General features: G+C 41.2%; 1 protein-coding gene across 3 annotated transcripts in view; it reads right to left on the bottom strand.

The window, feature by feature from the left end:
• Positions 1-373: 373 nt before the first annotated feature.
• fam131ab (family with sequence similarity 131 member Ab) overlaps positions 374-23,757 on the bottom strand; it is a 30,789-nt gene continuing 7,405 nt past the window's right edge. For 2 of the 3 annotated variants that reach the window (XM_079674742.1, XM_079674741.1), the window contains exons 2-5: positions 15,080-15,173; positions 13,351-13,533; positions 5,295-5,426; positions 374-2,817 (exon numbers count right to left, since the gene is read on the bottom strand). In XM_079674742.1, the coding sequence (XP_079530868.1) occupies positions 2,141-2,817; positions 5,295-5,426; positions 13,351-13,533; positions 15,080-15,149 (1,062 nt within the window). In that variant the 5' untranslated portion in view covers positions 15,150-15,173 and the 3' untranslated portion in view covers positions 374-2,140. Of the gene's footprint in view, positions 2,818-5,294; positions 5,427-13,350; positions 13,534-15,079; positions 15,174-15,280; positions 15,416-23,757 lie in introns of those variants that run through there. The other variant, XM_079674743.1, reaches the window with a different exon arrangement.

The following is a 23,757-nucleotide window of genomic DNA, read 5'->3' as shown; positions in this document are numbered from 1 at the left end:
AAACTAGTACAATAAAAGCATATAATTTGTGACAAATCTTTTTCTTTTTTAAACTTTTGTTATTTTAAAATACATACTATGCCCTGTCACTTTGTAGACATTCCAGCATTTGCTCATAATTGGTAGTGACAGGGTTAAATAGTTTGGCATACTTAGCAAGCCATGCCCGAAAGGATGCTATTTTGTCTCTTGCAAAGGAGAAAAGGGGGGGGGGGGGGGAGGAGAGGGAGGAAATCCTGGGATGCAGGTTCAACGCTCCCCTCCAGAGGGATACTGGGGAGAAAGGGGGAGGGGAGGGGGGGGGGGGGGGGGTACAGAACAGCTGAGACTGCAAACCGGGCTCAAGACCAGGTCAGCCCATCGGTTTTAGCACTTGCAAAACACATGCAAATATAAGTCAGAGTTTTGGGACTCTGTCGTTCTGGCGGCCTGTCGGCGGCGTCCGTTTTTTTTTTTAAAGAGTCGCTTCACAGGAAGGGACGGAGTCTTTCTGAAGTCCAGCTCTCCTGTTCTCACACTGATAAAAAAGATTGTTTGGACGCCTTTAAAGAAAATAGAGTCGGTACATCGAATGGGGACAAAGCGAGGCGGGGGGGAGGAGGAGGAGTTGAAATGCTGCAAGTAAGGCAAAGACGGATGCTCAGAGGAAAAGGGGGGACAGCATGCGAGGCGCTTCAAACGTTCAGATGCCGAAATAGTCTAGTTGCCAGCTCAGAGAGTCCTTTTGTGATCCTGGAAATGCTGAGTACCCCAAAGTGTTAGGTTAGAAATGTTTAGTACGGGTCTGAAGCACAGAAAAAGTCTCGGATGCTAACTTATGTTGGAAATGTGCACAATTATCATAAGTTGCGTTAACTAGCATTAATATGCATATGCAGAACATAGCTAAACATCTATTTGTGACATTTTTAAGATCGTTTACGGTGGGGTAGGTAAGTTTGAGAAACCGGCTCGAAATACACTTTTTGTTATATTCCATGGAATGCTCTTAACATCCCGATAGCAATGAATATCTGAAGTGCTTTGACAACAGATCCATAAAAAAATGTCATCTGTGGAAGCCGTGGCCGTAGCTTCCACAGGGTGAAACAACCACTCGACTTAATCGATTCAAATCGATGACCAAATTAGTTGCCAACTAATTCAGTCGTCGATTCGTTGGTGACGTCATCACGTGTGTTTTACGCGCCGTTAAGCTTCAACGTTATCGGTCTTTTTATCGGTACTGGAGACATTTAAAAAATATATGTCATGTGTTATTGCTACATAAACATTATATCACAGTCTTAGTGTAGCCAACTCGTTTCTAATATGCAAAAAGACTTACAAAAGCATAAAAAGCTATGTTAGTTTTGTTCACAATTTGTTAATTTAATTTAATAATATATGTCTTTTTGAATCAAGTATTCATCTTTATTGTGTTCATTGTTAGTTTCCACATGCCTAAAACAACCTCAAGCTAAATCTAAAAGTTGATGGCTAAATAAGAGCGTTAGAGAAATTGTGCAACGCATAATAGTCCGAATAGTCGATTCATCGTTTCATTGATCGATAGATTAATCGATTATCAAATGAGTCGTTTGTTGCAGCCCTAAAGCACAGAGAAAGTGCCGGATGCTAACATATGTTGGACATTTTATAAGTTGCGTTAACTAACATTAATAAGCAGAAAATAACTAAAAATCTATTTGTGGCATTTTTAAGATCTCTAATGGCAGTTTTGAGTTCCCTAAAGCTTTCAAATCGACCCATCTGGAGAACAGACATGGCCTCTTTCTGGTTCAGACTGACATTTGTTATCCTGAAAATGCCAGAAATGGATTCAACCTCCTCAATAACTCCCAAAACCACAACTAAATTGTCCAAATTGTAAAAAAAAACGATTTGAAACTAATGTCTGCAAACGCTTATTATTGCAACTATGCTAATTGTGCAAATCGCTCAACATGCACGTTAACATCCGGCAGGTTCTACGTGCTGGGGACCCTCACTCTACATTTCCATCATAACCCTTCGGGGTGATCAACATGCCATGGGTCCAACACTGCTGGCAACTAGACTGTGATGGAGAAGGGGGGGGGCAACGAAACAACACATTCTTCTGAAGAGGGGGTTAAACTCTGAGGGGGGAGGAAAGGAGTCACTGCTCGTCTCCTGCTCTCTCCTCTTCCTCCTCCAACTCCTCCTCCTCGTCCAGAGACACCACCCCGGAGGACGCCACGTCAGAGACTCTCCTGCGCGGGACATATTCGGGGGGGAATACCTCCCCTTCCTCTCCTCCATTTCCCTCCCCCTCCACCTGGCACCCGGTGTTTTCATAGTCCTTGCAGGGGGTGTCGTCCTCCTCGTCCTCCCCGGGGGACAGGTACGTCTCGGAGTAAGACATGGAGTAACACGGAGAACCCTGACCTCCACATGGCCGTATTCCTCCACTTCCTCCACTTCCTCCACTTCCTCCACTTCCTGCTCTCTGGAGGCGTGCCAGCAGAAGCTCCTCCCCCCCCTGCAGCGCGGACAGGATTTTGGCGGCGAGCTCGGCGGCGGTGCTGTAGTTTCCTCGATGGCCACCATTCAGATCTCTCAGAAGAGGAAGATGGTCGTCCAGGCTGCAGAGGCTGGAGCACAGGGTGTCCGGGGAGCCAGCGGTGGGGGAGGGGTCTCCACTTCCTTCTCCTCCTCCTCCACTTCCTCCTTCTCCACTACCTCCTCCTCCTCCTCCTCCTCCTCCACCTCCTCCTCCTCCTCCTCTCAGACTCAGGTGTTGGCAAAGCTGGCTGTGGATCAGGTCCTTCAGGTAGGGAGGATACGAGGACAGGTCTGCAGGAAACACACACACTGTGAGCATGACTGAAGAACAAACACAGCAATAAAGAGATTTCAGCAAAATGGGGAAAAAGAAACCAAAAATATCTGAAGAGCAATAGCTAAATTGTTATTTAAATTGTTGTGTATATATTACAATTAAAGCCAGCATAATTGTTTAGAAAAATACTGCAAACAATTTTTTATATTTCCTGTATGTTTCTCATGTTAGCAGATTACAAATTGCTGATACCGATAGACAGATATTTTGTATTTCATTATTGAGAACTAAAGTGTTTTAAATTAACATAAAGAAAACGACTTCAACTTAGGTATCATTACAAAACACACCATGTTTATGTTTGAGGGAACATTTACTAATTTCATCTTTCCAATATTAACATCAGCAAATATTTATGGTTGATAAGACAGGACTAGGACATTATTTTACACATCAAAACTAGGTAAAAGATTTGCAAAATTGCTGCCAATTAGTTTTGTGTTATCTCACTAATTGTCTCAGGTAGTCCTGAATATAATGTTGGGAAGTTTAATCTTCATCAAAAACATAATATTGAACAATACTTCACTATTTTTGTGCGTCAAAGACTGGTTTTATAAGGTTCCGGTAACTAGTAACTAAAGCTGTACAAAGAACAGTTTCTCTCTTCAAATTGTAGAAATTATAAAGAAAGCACATTACAAGTACCTCACATGTTTACATAAGTACAGCAATGAGCAAATGTACTTGGTTATTTTCCCACCACTGTTAAGACAATTTAATGCTTGTTTGTGTGAAAGTCTTTCAAGAAGAATCCGTAGATGTGTATATATATATATAAATATATATATATATAAATATATATATATATTTATATACACATCTAGCTCTGTCTCTGTGTATATATATATATATACAGAGACAGAGCTGCTTGTTAGTAGCTGCAGATCGTACTGGCTAAGGTGGTTCAGTGTAATCAAGATGAATGGTAAAAAGGTACACACACACACACACACACACACACACACACACACACACACACACACACACACACACACACACACACACACACACACACACACACACACACACACACACACACACACACACACACACACACACTGTGTATTTATAACCCGCTCACACACCCTCCTCACACGGACACTGTCTCTGCAGCAAAAGGAAATGATATTAAAGTTGCAGGAGGGATATCAGATTGCGCTGAGGAACAAAAAAAAGATGTCGGGAGAGGATGAAAACTAGGGCACTGGGACAATGAGGGATACAGAGAGAGAGGGGGGGGGAGAAAGGGAGGGAGAGGGGAGAGAAAGGGAGGGAGAGAGGCTGTGAAATAAATTGAAGATAAAAAAAACTGCTCTACATTTTTTTGACAGCAACTAATCGATTAATTTGGAAAATAATTAGCTGAATAATCTGTGTGTGTGTGTGTGTGTGTGTGTGTGTGCGTGTGTGTGTGTGTGTGTGTGTGTGTGTGTGTGTGTGTGTGTGTGTGTGTGTGTGTGTGTGTGTGTGTGTGTGTGTGTGTGTGTGTGTGTGTGTGTGTGTGTTAGGGGTTTCACCAACTAATCGACTAGTCGACTAGTCGACTACCTTTACCACTAGTCGGCGCTGTAGGCCCTAGTCGACTAGTCGTGGAAAGAAATGGAGGTAAACGAAGTGCTGCAAAATGCTTCAAAACACGTCCGACATTCTTATGTATGGCAGTACTTTAACGAAGATGTAACCAACTCCACAGTGAAGTGTCAGTTGTGTACAGCTGTATTGAAGTACAATACAAATGCATCTGCTATGCGCAACCATCTGAAGATGAAGCACCCGCTGCCGACAGCTAGCACTAGCAGTAATGCTAGCACCAGTGAGCAACGGACCGGCGTCAGCACTGAACAGAGGCAAACGAACAGCAAGAAAACACGGGTCAACAGTGATGATGAGCTACGGGATTACTGCCAGCGGACACCGCATATCCCCACAATGGATAATCCACTGGAGTGGTGGGCAGAAAACGTGCACCGCTTCCCCCGCTTTCGAGGAGCTACCTGGCTATTCCAGCCACAAGCACCCCGAGTGAGAGGGTTTTTTCCCTGGCAGGCAACACTGTCACCCGAAAGCGGTCAAGCCTCCTTCCCTCACATGTCGATGCGTTGGTGTTCAAACCAAAAATATGGAAAGGTGGACGTTATCGTGGAGGACAGCGAAGTCTTGCGCAATGCGCTGTTGCACACTGGATTTACGTGGCATTTATGTAAACAAGAGTTTTTTGCAGTCGATTTTGGTGAGTCCAGTGTTTGTTATTTACTCAGCCATGTAACACAAATTAAAATGCAGTGTTTAATGTTACTGTATGAGTTCCAATAGAAAATACAGTTGTTAACCTCTCTTTGTGTGTCTCTATTATGACGTAACGACTAGTCGAAAAACTAGTCGACTAGTAAATATTGGTAGTTGTGAAACCCCTAGTGTGTGTGTGTACCTGTGCTCTGTGTGCTGGGCTCGTTGTTAGGCGGGAAGTCCTCGTCGTACGAGTCGTCGTTGGACTCGTCTCCGTCCACAGAGGACCAGGCTCTCAGCTTCGCCTCCGCTATGGCAAACTGCTCCGCCACACCTGTGCACAAAAACACACACACACACACACACACACACACACACACACACACACACACACACACACACACACACACACACACACACACACACACACACACACACACACACACACACACACACACACACACACACACACACACACACACACACACACACACACACACACACAAATAGGTTGATTTAATTGTACTCGAAAGACATAATGGGGTTATGTGATCATGTTTTTTGTGATCAAGAGGATCTGTACCAAACCGTGTGTTAAATACAGCCGGGACATCATTCAAGTTTTTTCACATATTTTGACAGAATATTGAACTTACAGGGATGTGGATATATCCATGTTGTGATTTGTATAAAGTTTGTATTAATTGTGCAGCCTTAGTGTCATATCACAATATTGAAATACATCCTGATAATCTATCCGAAGCTTGAGAATAGAGACACTTAACGTAAAGACTTTTGAATATATATTGCTAACACATCTAGAGGGAGCCACCCTAAAACGAATCTAACCCTAAACGGTCCCAAAACATTTATGAATCAGTCTAAAAATGGGTTTAATCTAATTAAATGGAAACAATGGTTCAAATGAATGCATTTCAAAGTAAAGTGACTTGTTAAGAAGTCCCTAAAGCCATTTAGTATGTTAAGCTTTGACATATTAACACACACAAAGATAAAGACATATTTACTTCAAGTTATTATCTAAATCTCCAACATGTCTGCGAACCACACATTGTAAGATTCATGTTTACGTTGAATTACCCTTTATAAGATGCTCTTCCTTAGCCTTATATGTGTGCAAGGGGAAAATAGATGATATGCAAACACATAAATATACACGTAAAGTGCACATAGAAACACACGGTAGGCATGGAAACAAGGAGGCAGGAAGATTGTGTCCTGATGTCATGTGTGTGTGTGTTTGATTGACAGGTGTCAGCGAGGAACCAAGTGCATGCTGTGTTCTTCGGAGGTCGTTTGGCTGGTGCACTCAAGATGGCCCTGAGCGATGTGAGCGTTGGTGCCTTTCTTCCAGTGCAGAAGATTATATAGAAAAGCACAAACATCATCTTTACGTCACTGGAAATGTCAGGAGAATACTTGAAATCCATCTAGGCATGTTTTTGAGTATGTAACAATGCTCTGCCATGATAAAGATTTAGCTGATGTGGGTTTCTCATACAAAAAGTAGTAAGGAAATTCGGCAAGGGGGCAAGGTATAGATTTGCTCATTTGCTTAGAAATAACCTCAATGCTAATTCTGCCGAAATTAAATCAATGTTTATTAATGTGCAGATACAAGTAAACAGATTAGAGGCCACTGAGAGGATATTCCAGCTTGCTAGCAGGTGACAAATAGAGACTAACAAACGCATCATTCCCAACATTAGCCACCTTTAGCTTAGCGGTGGTGACGTGAAGTCATGTGACCGTGCTGTAGTTCCTTTATAGCCCAACATTAGCCACCTTTAGCTTAGCGGTGGTGACGTGAAGTCATGTGACCGTGCTGTAGTTCCTTTATAGCCCAACATTAGCCACCTTTAGCTTAGCGGTGGTGACGTGAAGTCATGTGACCGTGCTGTAGTTCCTTTATAGCCCAACATTAGCCACCTTTAGCTTAGCGGTGGTGATGTGAAGTCATGTGACCGTGCTGTAGTTCCTTCATAGCCCAACATTAGCCACCTTTAGCTTAGCGGTGGTGATGTGAAGTCATGTGACCGTGCTGTAGTTCCTTCATAGCCCAACATTAGCCACCTTTAGCTTAGCGGTGGTGACGTGAAGTCATGTGACCGTGCTGTAGTTCCTTTATAGCCCAACATTAGCCACCTTTAGCTTAGCGGTGGTGATGTGAAGTCATGTGACCGTGCTGTAGTTCCTTCATAGCCCAACATTAGCCACCTTTAGCTTAGCGGTGGTGATGTGAAGTCATGTGACCGTGCTGTAGTTCCTTCATAGCCCAACATTAGCCACCTTTAGCTTAGCGGTGGTGACGTGAAGTCATGTGACCGTGCTGTAGTTCCTTTATAGCCCAACATTAGCCACCTTTAGCTTAGCGGTGGGGACGTAAAGTCAAGTGACCGTGCTGTAGTTCCTTTATAGCCCAACATTAGCCACCTTTAGCTTAGCGGTGGTGACGTGAAGTCATGTGACCGTGCTGTAGTTCCTTTATAGCCCAACATTAGCCACCTTTAGCTTAGCGGTAGGGACGTAAAGTCATATGACCGTGCTGTAGTTCCTTTATAGCCCAACATTAGCCACCTTTAGCTTAGCGGTGGTGACGTGAAGTCATGTGACCGTGCTGTAGTTCCTTTATAGCCCAACATTAGCCACCTTTAGCTTAGCGGTGGGGACGTGAAGTCATGTGACCGTGCTGTAGTTCCTTTATAGCCCAACATTAGCCACCTTTAGCTTAGCGGTGGTGACGTGAAGTCATGTGACCGTGCTGTAGTTCCTTTATAGCCCAACATTAGCCACCTTTAGCTTAGCGGTGGTGACGTGAAGTCATGTGACCGTGCTGTAGTTCCTTTATAGCCCAATATTAGCCACCTTTAGCTTAGCGGTGGGGACGTGAAGTCATGTGACCGTGCTGTAGTTCCTTTATAGCCCAACATTAGCCACCTTTAGCTTAGCGGTGGTGACGTGAAGTCATGTGACCGTGCTGTAGTTCTTTTATAGCCCAGCATTAGCCACCTTTAGCTTAGCGGTGGGGACGTGATGTCATGTGACCGTGCTGTAGTTCCTTTATAGCCTAACCTCAGATTTGACTTCAAAAATCATTGTTGTTAATACGTGGAGATTATCCCACTGAACAAAATATGTAAATATAAAAGTTTTTGTCTCAGTCCAAATATTCTGCGTTAATCTAAAGTCTAATAAAATAATCCCATTGGCTTTTAGTCGAGGGAGCCCTTGCAATGCTAACGTTTACATAAATACGTCACCACTGGAACGCTCCATAAGCCACAAGGTCCGAGTGACCAATCCCCTTCGATCACCATCAGGAGCCGGCCAATGAGAGAGCGAGCCTCCCTTTTCTCTTCTTCTCTTGTCCTCCAATCATCCACCTGTTTGGTATTCTCTCCTTCATGTCCTGCCTTTTTCTTCCAATCGTCTCTCTCAATGAGACGCTCTATCGACTCACCTGACTCCCCTCGTTCCTCCCGTTCACTTTCCTTTACCCCTGCAATTTTTCTGTCGCTCACTTCTCATCTTGATTTCTATATCTCTCTCTCTCTGGTCAATGCTCAGTATTCATCTCCCACAGAGAGATCGATGCTCTCATTTATCTCCCACTGTATCTCGGCTCTCCTTGAACACGCTGCAAACACCATGTTCTTTAGTTATCTTTTTAAAAGCCTTTCACTGCATTCATACTTTGTTATGCCACTGACCCACATACCCAGCAACAAGGAGGTGACCCAGTTTCTCTACGGACAAAAAGAGGAAACTAAGAGTTATGTTGTGGGGAAATAAAAACAGAAGGCATGATGCAAAGTTTGACTCGATATGAACTTAGTATCTTGGGATTTAAGCACTTCTCTACGCTGTAGCAAGAACAAACAAATGTCACAAACAACTTTACTAAGTGAAAGCTGAGCTGGGAGTGGAGAGGGGGAAATCAATCAAACCTAATACGAATATGCTGTGACACACACAAACACACACCTCTACACATGTACTGGATGATGGTTTGACACTACGCAAAATAAAATAGGTTAAAATACTTGATTCATTTGAAAAGATATAAGAATTAAAACTGCATAACATTTGCTAGACATATAATCTGAAGTTAGGACACATTGAGATTGAAGATACCAGTAGCACACACACACACACACACACACACACACACACACACACACACACACACACACACACACACACACACACACACACACACACACACACACACACACACACACACACACACACACACCTCTGTCAGTATAGGCTGGCAGCCAGTTTTATGCACGACGGAGAGACACTGCTGGATTACCTTCAAACTGTGTGTATGCATTTGTGTGTGTGTATGTGTGTGTGTGTGTGTGTGTGTGTGTGTGTGTGTGTGTGTGTGTGTGTGTGTGTGTGTGTGTGTGTGTGTGTGTGTGTGTGTGTGTGTGTGTGTGTGTGTGTGTGTCTTTGGCAGGAGGCATTACATCAATAGGACAACCCCACCTGCCTTTTTTCAATACTCGTGATGCCTCCTACACAAACACACACTCTTTTTTTCCCACAGTCACAAACTCTCACTCTCCGTACTAACATGCTCGCTGACATTCACACAGTCACCGCGATACAAGGAGAGTCAGCACAACTGGTGTAATGGATGATGTAATCTGAAGAGACAAGGAGAAGTGTATTGTATAGAAATGTCTCCTAAACGCCAGGGTAGGTAAAAAGAAATGGAAAAGTTTAAGAAACGGTGCAGAGCTTCAGATTGTCTTGCTAAGGATTGGATTCTGTTCATGTGGCAATGCTTGCTAAAACTATATTATTTTAATCATTATTAACAAATCATCTGCTTCTGAATGTGGCCAAGACCAGATGTTTCATTACATCACATGTCACTTGTTAGACGCTTTGATCCATTACATACTTAATACTGTGGGCAATCCCCACAACAGCAATTTGGGGTGAAGTGTCTCAGGGACACAACGACATGCTGACTGCAGTGGGGTTCGAACCTGTGACCCCCTCATCCGAACACCAACGCACTAGTCCACTGCCACAGCCTCCCTCCCTCAGATATCAGTGCTGAGACACATATGTCGATATCGGGGCTGCACAGTGGAGACTTTAACGAAATCAGAATAAGGACCAGTCCAATATCCAAAATGCAATGAGTGCAATGTTTTTGGTATAATATATGGAAACATCTGAATAAAGTATTATGCTGGATTGAAGACCTTGGTATTTTACAGACTCTATAAACAATATTTGTTTGGTAATATCGTGAATCATATCGCAATATCAGTCAGAAATATTCATCTTTGTTTATTTCGTTCTTTATTTACTTATTTATTTAAATTACATTTATTTTTGTGCAATTCTTAATGAAACTAGATATGGTTTTCAATATTGTCATAAGAAATAAGTTTCTTTTCCTGGTTTTAAAATGCTGACATGACCTTATTTTTAACCTTTACCCATTTAATAACTTATGAAACTTATGATTATTTAATAAAAGGCTCATTGATTAAGTATTTTGAGAAAAGACACCAATGGTCAACGGTATCATAGCAATATTGATATAGAGGTATCTGTGATATTTGATTTCCTCTATGTCAGGGGTGTCAAACTCAAGGCCCGGGGGCCAAATCCGGGCCGTGACTTCACTTCATGCGGCCCCGCAAGAGCTTGCCAAGAATATAATGTTTATTACAGGCATCCATGATGTCATGACATGATGCTTTACAGAAGCTCGTTGCCCATAAACTACATGTCCCACAATGCATCTCAAATTTGACTTTTTTTTCAAAATTTCACTTTTTTTAGATTTTGAATTTTTTTCCAGAATTTGGCTTTTCTTTTTAAACCATTTTGTGACATGCGCATTGAAGAGACTTTTATTTGCCCTAGAATTCTGCTTTCAGACGTAGTTATTTATGACGTTATTACCCTATCAGAAAATAATCCAATGCAGAGGCAATAATGTAATATAATACATTATTTTATATAACATATTTATATATGGATTTTTATATAGTCTTATATATAAAACTGGTGTGGCCCGAGATGAAATTGAGTTTGACCCCCCTGCTCTATGTCATCCAGCTCTATAAGATACACGCTATTGGAGTCATGTGACAAAGAAGAGCGACAATTCAAAAACAGGTCTAGCGAAGGAAGCAAGTATAAAAAACTCCATTGAATTTTTAATTCTTAATTTGTTTTCTAAAATCTCTAAAAGCCGCACCGTATTTCATGCAATGGCCAGGTTCAAACTGTTCTAAAAAAGCCTGTTTATAGAGCTGTTTGAAACTTTATAAGGAATATAATAAATCATGGTTGAGCAAAGAAATGTGAACTTTCCAACCCACCGAAAACTCTTAATTGATGCGTGATTTTGGGGGCATGAGAACAGAAGAGAAGTCATGTAAAAAGTAGGAAATGAAAGAGAAAGGGGACAGAGGAAGCATGCAGGGAAATCGCTCAGTCATGGTGGCAGAAGCCAGGAGCAAAACCTTACTGTGCAAATTAACCTTGAGAGTCTGCATTGCAGGGAGAACGGAGGGAGAGCATGAGGGGAGAAAAAGGGAGAGAGAGAGGGCAGAGAGGAACGTTTAAAGACAGTGTGAATGGGATGAAGAGGGAAGGACGGGAGTGAATGTTAAAGATGAGGTGAGTAAGGGAAAGATAAGAGGAGGTGTGTGTGTGTGTCTGAGCCGGACTCTGAGAGGATGTGTGGAACATTTACACCTGAATAATTAATATATCATCTGATGTAAACTAAAAAAGACAGCTGTCCTCTAACAAAAACGTTTGGTTGTTATCATCGCTCCAAAAGTCGGAGACAAGCTCACTATTTAAGATTGCAGAAAGTCTACACACAGTCTTCAGCCAAAAAAACACCTGTGTTGACATTTGTTTTAAATGTGTATGAAGCACTCTTCAATGTTTGGCTTATAGATGGTTGGAGGTATCAGTCTTAAACCAGGAAATTATTCAGCACTTCCTGTTCCTGTGTCTTGAAGTAAGTTTTATTTTAAAAATGTGTTTTTGGTTAAAAGCATGAATTAAGGTCTGTGGTTAACAAAAGACTAAAACGTTGTGTTATACGACATAAAATATGTCAGTAAATACCCCACTGATAGATTTTAAAACGGTGGTTGCTAACAAGTGTCTAAATGAGACGACTAAACGTCATCACGGAAAACATTAGCCGCCTTTAGCTTAGCGGTGGTGACGTGAAGTCATGTGACCGTGCTGTAGTTCCTTTATAGCCCAACATTAGCCGCCTTTAGCTTAGCGGTGGTGACGTGAAGTCATGTGACCGTGCTGTAGTTTCTTTATAGCCCAACATTAGCCACCTTTAGCTTAGCGGTGGTGACGTGAAGTCATGTGACCGTGCTGTAGTTCCTTTATAGCCCAACATTAGCCACCTTTGGCTTAGCGGTGGTGACGTGAAGTCATGTGAACGTACTTCCTTTATAGCCCAACATTAGCCACCTTTAGCTTAGCGGTGGTGACGTGAAGTCATGTGACCAAGCTGTAGTTCCTTTATAGCCCAACATAGCCTACTGAAAAAAAAAACTTGTTTGTTCGAAGCTATTATAAAACGACTAATCTGCTTTTATTTTGCATCTGATTATCTATTTTTTACAATGGTCTCTCATTAATTGGGATCCCCTCTGTGATTATTGATCATTATTTTGGCACATTTTCATAACCCCTCTTGCCGTAGGTCAGCTTAAACTTGGAGTAAAGCTGTTGTGAAAATACTGAATGTCCTCTTCCAACATGAGAGTCACATGCTAACAAAGGTATCAACTGTAGCTGTGAACATGACAGGATGTGTGATTACCAAGAAGAGCATCAGGACTGTTTGAGGCGTATGATAGCTATGTGATTAACATGATGATTCAGCCTCTATGGAGAGAGACATATGACAAGCATGATCATTTCTGACGTGGAGCTAATCTGAAGTAAACATTGAATACTGCTTTCTATTCCTCCATCTTGGGACTGTGTAACTCCCTCTCTTGGATATCAGCATGTGAAGGACACTGTTCAGGAACTAGTTGATGCTCTGTATGTGATGACTCCTTCCATTCTGGAGAGGATCACAGATACATGGATCCTGAGATTCAAGCTCAAGCCGGGGACGAGTGAGTTTTTTCAAACAATAGCAAAGCAAGGTGTTTGTTAAAGGAGATATTTACTGAATAAACAAGGAGCACAAACAGAAGGAGTCTCACCGGCTGCAAAGCGTGCCTCCTGCTCTCCCTCGGTGAGGGCAGAGTAGGATCTGTTTAGATCTGACGCTGGAGCGGGGTTGTCGATGGGTCTAGACCACCCTTTCCACTCGATCAGGTGGGCGACTCTGCCCTGAGCCATGGCCGTAGGCTTCGTCACATGATCCTTCACCACCTGGGAGATACCTGCAGAGAAAGAGCATGAGGTGTAAAGTAGATTTACTCAAGTACTGTACAATCTACTCCACTACAGTTCAGAGGTACACGGTGTACTTTCACTCCACTACATGTATTTAATACTTTTAGTTTCTTCACAGATGTGGATGAATGATATGAAATCTAATCAAGTGTTAAATCAGACTTTAGTTCCACCCGGAGTAAATCCACAAGCTACCCTGCAGTATACAAAGTCATTCAAACTAGCTGCACCTTTACCAGCTTTGAGAACACTTTCATGATCAATCATTATAAAACATATCATATCTATTATTCTGAAATGGACCAATCTGCACAACGACTACTTTTACTGTCTTTCACTATATTTTGATGAGAATACTTTTCTACTTTTACTTGAGGAACATTTTGAATACAGGACTTTTACTGAAACAGAGTATTCATTCACTCTGGTACTTCTACTTTTACTCAAGTACAAGATCTGAGTACTTCTACTTTCACTCTAGTACAAGATCTGAGTACTTCTACTTTTACTCAAGAACAAGATCTGAGTACTTCTACTTTTACTCGAGTACAAGACCTGAGTACTTCTACTTTTACTCGAGTAGAAGATCTGAGTACTTCTACTTTCACTCTAGTACAAGATCTGAGTACTTCTACTTTTACTCAAGTACAAGATCTGAGTACTTCTACTTTTACTCAAGTACAATATCTGAGTACTTCTACTTTTACTCGAGTACAAGATCTGAGTACTTCTACTTTTACTCAAGTACAAGATCTGAGTACTTCTACTTTTACTCGAGTACAAGACCTGAGTACTTCTACTTTTACTCTAGTACAAGATCTGAGTACTTCTACTTTTACTCAAGATCTGAGTACTTCTACTTTTACTCTAGTACAAGATCTGAGTACTTCTACTTTTACTCTAGTACAAGATCTGAGTACTTCTACTTTTACTCAAGATCTGGGTACTTCTACTTTTACTCAAGTACAAGATCTGAGTACTTCTACTCTTACTCAAGTACAAGATCTGAGTACTTCTACTTTTACTCTAGTACAAGATCTGAGTACTTCTACTTTTACTCAAGTACTAGATCTGAGTACTTCTACTTTTACTCTAGTACAAGATCTGAGTACTTCTACTTTTACTCAAGTACAAGATCTGAGTACTTCTACTTTTACTCAAGTACAAGATCTGAGTACTTCTACTTTTACTCGAGTACAAGACCTGAGTACTTCTACTTTTACTCTAGTACAAGATCTCAGTACTTCTACTTTTACTCAAGATCTGAGTACTTCTACTTTTACTCTAGTACAAGATCTGAGTACTTCTACTTTTACTCTAGTACAAGATCTGAGTACTTCTACTTTTACTCAAGATCTGGGTACTTCTACTTTTACTCAAGTAAAAGGATCTGAGTACTTCTACTCTTACTCAAGTACAAGATCTGAGTACTTCTACTTTTACTCTAGTACAAGATCTGAGTACTTCTACTTTTACTCAAGTACTTTATCATCAGATGCATTCACAAACTTCTACTTTAAATATCACACTCACCATGCAGGGAGGACCGTGCTAACGCAGCGATCTCTTGAATGGTCAGAGCTCTTCTTGATTTTGGTAACATTTCAATGGTGTCGTCAACATTCACCTGAAAGGAGAGGAAAGAGAGGAATGACTCGGGGGGGGGGGGGGGGGAAGCTGGTGCAGTAAAGCACAGCTCAGCATAAATGTGAGCCAGAATACATCATGACTCACGAGAAAACCCAGCGTTGTGTGTTCCTTGAGAGGAGACTCCTGTGTTCACCGTGCTTTAGCAGCGTCAGGGTGTTTCAAGGTCTTGGAGACTTACACACGTACCATGCTTTTAACGAGGCATAAGCTGAATGTAAACAAACCGTACGCTGTCCAGTTATTTTTAAGAAGCCCTTCAAAGGACCACAGCAGGTTTAAATCAGTCAAGCTTAGCGTGTTAAGTAGCAGGTCTTGCCACAATTGAAATGATGAAAATACAACTCTCAGTTATTATTTACAACCTGGAAGCACAGATAAAAAATACATCTAGGTAAAATGCACATTTGTTATGTTTGCAAGGCTTCTAATAACAATAACGGATTGTGATTGGCTGTAGTTTGAAATGATGAATTGTGACCATAGACTGTCTATATAAACAATATAAATGTACAATGTAAATATATATGTTTTTTTGCCAACTTTTTCTCAATGAAAGTAGCGATGACTCGATCCAAAGGTTGAGAAAAGTCACTAGAATACGCCAAAGCATAGGAATGCATCCCACAATATACTTCTCGCTTTCCCTGTTGGTTTCAATGAGTCTTTACAACTTGCTAACAGGATGTGAAAAGTTGCCAAATCTTAAGAGAAAGTCACAGTTTGCATGGCGGGTGAAAAAATAACAGTGATTCAGTCGTTTCTGGTGATTATACACTAATTAAAAACAGGGATAAATACTCTATTCCATGTTCACTAATTGATCCACCTTAACTTAACCCTCCTATTGTCTTCGTTTCCCCCCCTTACTTTGGTGTTGGTCCTGTTTTAACTGCTATTACCTTAACACATAAACCTTTAATCATCACCACATGTCATTTAACACCCTTTCAAACTGTATTGCAGACCTGGGCACTGTACGGCCCCCGGGCCACATACGGCCCTTTGGTTGACTCTGACTGGCCCGTGTAAGGTTAATTGGAAATTACAAAATAAACATATTTTCTAATTTTACCTCATGCATGGACTAAAGCTGCAATGCTTTTATTTTGAAGTTGTTTTTTATTCACGTACATAATGACGCAATACGTCAAATCAAGACGTGCGCGTTATTGGATAATTGTCACAAGACGACTTTAGCGCTCAAAAATGTCAGCTGATGCTAAAAAAAGAAAGGTAGATGCCGAATGTAGGGTTTTCAACAAAAATTGGACTGCTAAGTATTTATTTACTGAAGTCGGAGGTAAAGCCGTGTGTTTAGTTTGCGGGGAGCAGATCGCCGTGTTCAAGGACTACAATTTGAGTCGGCATTACGAGACGAAACACGCGGAGAAATACAAAAACTTGACTGATGCTGAAAGGGCGCGCACATCGAACGCTTTGCTAGCTAAGCTGCAAAAGCAGCAAGGCTTTTTTACCAAGCTTCACACATCCAAGGATGCAGCAACCAAGACCAGCTTCGTGATATCCCACAAAATAGCTAAACACAGTAAGCCATTCTCAGAGGGGGAGTTTGTCAAAGAGTGCTTAGTGGACTCTGCAGCACTAATATGCCCTGAAAAAAAAGAAGCCTTTGAGCAAGTCCCGCTGTCCAGGCGAACCGTGACGAGAAGGATCGAGGACATTGCGGGGAATCTGGAGCTTCAGCTGCAACATGAAGTGGCAAGTTTTGACTTTATCTCCTTGGCTTTGGACGAGAGCTGTGATGTCCGCGACACAGCGCAGTTACTCGTATTTGTCCGTGGGATAACGCCGGACTTCAAGATTACGGAGGAGCTGGCAGCAATGCGGCCGATGAAAGGGACGACGACAGGGAGCGATCTGTTCACGGAGGTAAATGTGTGCATGGACACGCTGGGACTGAAATGGGACAGACTGGCAGATGTCACAACAGACGGTTGTCCAAATCTTACAGGTAAAAATGTTGGACTTTTGAAACGTATGCAAGATAAAGTGACTGAAATCGACGCAGATCAGAAATTTGTATTTTTGCATTGTATTATACACCAACATGTGTTGTGCAAGTCAGTGCTAAAAATTCACCATGTTATTGATGTTGTTACTAAAATAGTAAACTTCATCAGGGCACGGGCATTGAATCACAGACAGTTTGTTGCACTTTTGGAGGAGCATGAGACTGAGCATAGTGACATCGGCTACCACACAGCTGTCAGATGGCTCAGCCTGGGCAAAGTGCTAAAAAGAGTTTGGGACCTGAAAGCAGAGATTCAAGAGTTTTGTGAGAAGAAAGGCAAAGACATCCCAGAGCTCTCAGACGAGGACTGGATTGCAGATTTTGCATTTGCTGTTGATGTGACTGCACTGATGAATGAACTGAACACCAAACTGCAAGGCAAGGGCCTTTTTGTTCATGAAATGCACAGCCTGGTGAAGGCTTTCATGAGAAAGATGCAGTTTCTTTCAAGCCAACTGGAGAGCAACACTCTCACTCACATGCAAACCCTGAAAGAAGTCACACCATCAGCTGATCACCTCCGCAGGTACTCATCCATGTTAGGAGCATTGCATGGTGAGTTTTCAAGGCGATTTGAAGATCTCCGAACAATCGAGGATGAAATGCTCATGATTTCCTCTCCCTTTAACTGCAGTATGGATAATGCACCCAGTGATGTTCAGCTGGAACTCATTGACCTGCAGTCTGATGCAGTACTGGCAGAGCGCTTTAAGTCAGGATCTCTGCTGGATTTCTACTCTTCTCTCGAGGAGGAGAACTTTCCAAACATGAGGAGACATGCTCAGAAGATGTTGGTTCTCTTTGGCTCTACCTACATATGTGAACAAACATTTTCAAAGATGAAGTTTATGAAATCCAGGTATAGATCCTCTCTCACTGATGATCATCTGTCAGCTGTGCTTCGCATCTTCACCTCAGACATTCAACCTGACTTCGATGCACTCGTTAAAGCCCAGCAGAGACTAGATTTCTCTCACTGAACAAGAAAAAAGAACTTAAAAACCCCAAATGAGGTGGTTAGACTACAAATGTAGGCATGTAAAGGAACCAACTAGCAGTGAACTGGGACACTTTCTTTGCAAGCCTTTTCTCAAAATCACAGTTCAGTGATGTTCAGTGACAGATCAATATGATGTATCTTGCTGAATGTTTGGAGCACAAAGACAATGTTGTGATGTCTTAAGAATGCTAAGAACCTTTACACAACTTTCCAACAGTATATGAAACTCAAAATGTGTCAAAAATGGTGAAAAACGTTCACATTTTGTTTACCATTGTTTTGGGAAATTTGATTGAATAAATTACATTTTTTGTAAGGCAACCTCACTTTTTCATTGCTCAACTATAACATATACTCTTACCAGCTTGTCAAAACAATGCTATTTACTGCTTTTTATAAAGAAATACAATTAATATTATGCAGAATTGAGTTCAGCCTTTTGGCCCGGCCCTCCACAATATTTTTTGTTTCTCATGTGGCCCCATGGAAAAAATAATTGCCCACCCCTGCTGTATTGTATCAGACTGCTGGTATACATGAAACACTGCAGTAAATATACAGAGAACAGACTGAACATGTATTGGTGTGCCAGGTGTGGTCCATGTGGGGGGATGGGCACATAAGAGCGGGAAATGTGTCAAATTGTTCTGTGTGTGTGTATGTGTATGTGTATGTGTATGTGTATGTGTATGTGTGTGTGTGTGTGTGTGTGTGTGTGTGTGTGTGTGTGTGTGTGTGTGTGTGTGTGTGTGTGTGTGTGTGTGTGTGTGTGTGTGTGTGTGTGTGTGTGTGGTTGATCTGATCCGGATGGTTTCTAATTCCTTTTCTTTATGGCGGTCATGTTTGACCAGGAACACCATGGGTGTTACAAAGTTTACTAGATCATCCAAAATCCAATGAAAGTGGTGATCAGCAATTTCATATGTTCAAATGTCTACTGTGAAGGATGTCATGAAGCCTTAATGCAATCGAATCTAAAACAAAAAAGTATGACTGATGAAAGTAGTAAATCGGTCAGATTTAACCCGAACAGAACAGGAGGGTGAAAAACTCTAACCTTTAAAGTGAAACAACATGATGACGTATGTTCAGCATTGTCCTATAAAACACAATTGATTTGCATATGAACTCACATGGAAGAGTAGAAACAGCCAAGCCTATGATACAGGTTGTTGGCTCCACTGCAGTCTCGTTGTAACTAAAGTAGCTCGTTAAATTAGTCTGTTAGCGAATGAGCTAATGAGCTAATGAGCATAACAACAGTTTGTAAAGGTAACTGAGCTGACGCTTCTCCATTACACCTGAGAGCGGGATGCTGCATTTATGGCTGCAGAGAAGAAGGCACTCGAATAAGAACAACAATACAGCATTAGTTAAAGGTTTGTTTGATTAAATAACAAATATAAAGCATTAAGATGAAGACACCTGCGAGTACAAACGTCTCTAACGTCACATCACTCCATCTGAGGTCTTCACACCGGCTTCCTGTCTGTCAAAGAACTGATTTATAAATACTGCTGCTGGTTTATAAAGCATATTATTATTTTGCATAATCAGCAATTTTATATTTTTATACTTTTGTATTTTGACTTAAAACGGGTTTGTTATGCAGGACTTTTACTTGTAACTGAGAGTTTTTACAGTTAAACATTTTGTCAAATACAAGCTAAAAATGTTTTCAAATTATGTCTTTTTCACATCAGAACCATGTGGAAAAGTAGGTTTTAGACACGAGGAATTTGCTTCGGGTAAGAATAAAAAGAGCAAAAAATAGTACCGTTATTAAAAAAATGTGTGAAAACTATTTTAAAGACAATTGTACAGAATACAATATTTACACAAAATATAAATATGTAAGAAATGGAGTACAGTGAAATAAAATATCACAAATACTATATTCTTAAATCAATTAATCGCATATCTTACCTAACTGTTTTTTAAAGTCAATACAAATGTACTCTTACTTAATCAAATACACAATGCAGGGCTTTTTACTTTAAACCTAGTATTTCTACAATGTTCCAACACTCCTTTGACCGTCTATCTGAGTACTTCTAGTTTACGTCAATACCCAGAAGCATCATTTTACAGGTACACTTCTTCAAAGGAAACTGATTAACCAGTTAACCCACCCCCTCCCTCAGTTTACAGACCCAGACAGAAAACAAAAGATGAACCCGCTCCTCCAGGTTAAATCCGTCCGCTCCGTAAAGTCGAACAACAGAAGAGAGTATCGGGTGTTGACAAGCGTCTTTGTGTCCGACGTTTTTTTCAGCTCCATCTGTATTCACGTGGAAAACGGACACGTCAACAGCAAAGAACTCACGCTGAGTGTTGTTACTCAATATGGGTCAAAGCTCCCGGCTGACTGAGCAACGTGAGGATTTGTTTTAGAGGAAGACAAGTGATTCTCAGCAGGGAAGGAGTGTGGCGCTTTCAGCTGCTTTCAGAGCAAACACGGGGGAAATACACTACACAATACAGTGGAAAAAATAAGGAAACAAGGTGTTTTCGCTTGTAAGAAGCTCCGTAAATTAGCTTAGTTAGATGGGATATTTAGATAAATCAGATCTTGTTATTAGCTGGGAGAACTTATTTTGAACTATATTTTACCAGAATTAGTAAATGTTCTGTTACAAAATAAGCCAGAAATGCTAAAAATGTTTGTTTTAGTTGGACATTTTCCATTAAAATTGTGTTTTATAAAATCAGTTTAGATGTATTTCTTAAAACAAGATGATCCATCTTTCACAAATACCACAGCAGCTTAGTGGTTAGGTAAGTTTCAGAAACTGGCTCGAGACACTTTTTGTTATATTCCATGGAATGCTCTTAACATCCCGATAGCAATGAATATCTTAAGTGCTTTGACAAAAAATCCATAAAAACATTTCATCTGTGGAACCCGTAATACTGTAAAAACTACAACTTTTGCCGCCCTGTCTGTCAGCCTTCCATCCCGTGAACGCACAAATGTATCTCGTGCCCTCATTGAGCGTGCATTGATGCAGTACTTAAAGGACTCGCCAGCAGCAGGCGGCCACTTTCACCATGGCAGAGTTAGGTTCAACATCGTCTACTGGTCGCAAAAGAAAAAATGTAACGGAGCAAATTAAGAACAAAAAGAAAGTGGAAACTAGGAGAAGTCAAACCAGAGTCAGTTGGAGTTGCTTTGGCTGTGTAGTATTGCTAACCTAGATGTGTTTAGCTTTGCCTGATATGTAACGTTACTGCAGCCTGCTCTCGCCAGCTAGACAGAAATAATTTACTTATTTTTAATACATTTTCCCAAAACAAACATGCTAGCTTCAAAAATATAAGCGCTGACAATAACTTTGTTCGTTTTTTACATTCATTATTATGATAATCTTAGGTGTTGCTTTCTTACATCTGATTGAGCCATGATGTTTTCCCAAGATGCTCAAGTCTGCTGACGTCATGTGCGCGTTCATGTGTGTTGGAGGAGGTGCTCTGTAAGGAAGTCTGAAGGAAGGGGCGGATTCTTTTCGGCTGTGTACTTTCAAATTTTAGTGCACTCGAGCCGGTTTCTGAAATGTACCTACCCCACCTTTAAAAACCTCGTGACATGTACGAAAAATATCTGAGATTCAACTCAAAATGAGACTTTGACTTAAAACACTTAAAGGTGTGGTCGGTCATTTTGGAGAAACCAGCTCGAGTGCACTAGAATTTGAAAATACACAGCCGGAAAAAATCTGCCACTTCCTCACAGAGCCCCTCCTCCAACACACACGAACGCGCACATGACCAATGAGGGCACGAGATTAGTATGTGCACAAATGGAAGGCTGAAAGGCAGGTAGGCCATCCAGTTACTTTACCCGGGCCGGCTCAGATGATTGGTCGTGCTTTTTACAGCGCTACAGCTTCCACTGATGAGATTTTTTAATAGATTTTTTGTCAAAGCACTTCAGATATTCATTGCTATCGGGTTGTTAAGAGCATTCCATGGAATATAACAACAAGTGTATCTCGAGCCGGTTTCTCAAACGTACCTACCCCACCTTTAAGATGCATTGTCTAAAAACACGACCCTATATTTCGCTGCAGTGTTACTTCTTCAGTTATTATGTTAAAGTAAACTCCTAATCGAAAGAAAGCACGTTATGGAAGGAAAATAGCCTCAAATTGATGCTTGAAAAACTCTACTTGTCGCTCCTTCATGTTTTAAAGCAAAACTATTTGTATTTATGGATTTTGGAACCGTCAAAAGTGTTTTCCTGTAGTATCTCCACGTAAATCTCACTAGCGTCCTTTCTTTTACTAACAATGAGGTTCATCACCCTGACCTTGTCCTGTCGATTCCATTTAACACCAGCCGAGTCACAAAAAAATAAACAAACAACAACAAAAGATGGTTAATCCGTCAGAGGCGGGGAATCCCCAGCCTGTGATGGTATCAGAGTTTATAATAATCCTCTGGAGCCGCGGAGAGCCACAGATCAGAGGATAATCTGCAGGAGACGTGACACACGCCCTCAGAGAGAGAGAGAGAGAGAGAGAGAGAGAGAGAGAGAGATATATCGTGTTTGGCTTTCATTAAAAATCAGATGTCAGACACTTAGTGCCGTCCACCCTCAGCCCGGTGTTTGTTTGCAAATAGATACCCAGAGAAATCGCTTCAGACTGCTGTGGGAGGATCTTACACTCCTTCAGGGTTAAAACTCAGATTTACGGCGCCTAAAGCAACTTGTATTTTTCCAGAAGAGTTTCCCGATGATAATACTTTAAGACTGAGATTGCTCTTTAGCTCCATTTGCATCTTCCACATATCTAAGAACAAGGTATTATTCAAGTATATTCGAACTCTTATTTGATGTAGATAGCTCCATGCCATCACGCACAGGATTTCTTTAAGTATTATAATTGTAGATTATTAGGGATGTCCCGATCACCTTTTTTTGCTCCCGATCCGATTCCGATCATTTGATTTTGACAATTTGCCGATACCGATTTTTCCCGATCCGATCTTTATGCTATGCATTAAGAGAAAAAGCATTCAAGTTGTCCCTTAAGGTTATTTTTTTATTTAAATTGGATATTCTTTCTTTCACAGTAGCATTGGATCAGTTCAGTTGTGCAGCATTGGATCAAAACAAAATCAAGCTTATCAGTACTCGTTAGCTTACTGCTACAATTAGACACTGGGCCCTGCCCACTCTGTTGCCAGATTTGAGAGAAATAAGCAGGTCTATGAAAACAAGCCCCAAAGAAGCAACACATACATGATGTTGTGTCATTTGAAACCAAAACTAAGGCCTCAGGATGACTTTAAGACTTGAACATGGTCATTTTTGTTTTGTAACATTGAATAAAAATAAAATAAAAAAAGTATTTAAATTTTTTTTTTTAAATCCCGATCCCCGATTTTTTTCTCCTGATTCCGATCTTTTGAAAATCACGTGATCGGCTCCGATCCCCGATCATGTAATCGGATCGGGACATCTCTATAGATTATAATTGTAACCTGTGGTTTTAAAGTGGCATCCTCTGTTTTCCTCTCTCCTGG

Source organism: Notothenia rossii (assembly GCF_949606895.1).
Source record: "Notothenia rossii genome assembly, chromosome: 4".
NCBI classification, from domain to species: domain Eukaryota; kingdom Metazoa; phylum Chordata; class Actinopteri; order Perciformes; family Nototheniidae; genus Notothenia; species Notothenia rossii.
The sequence above is the reverse complement of the archived record's forward strand: the minus strand, read 5'-3'. Positions and strand labels throughout refer to the sequence as shown.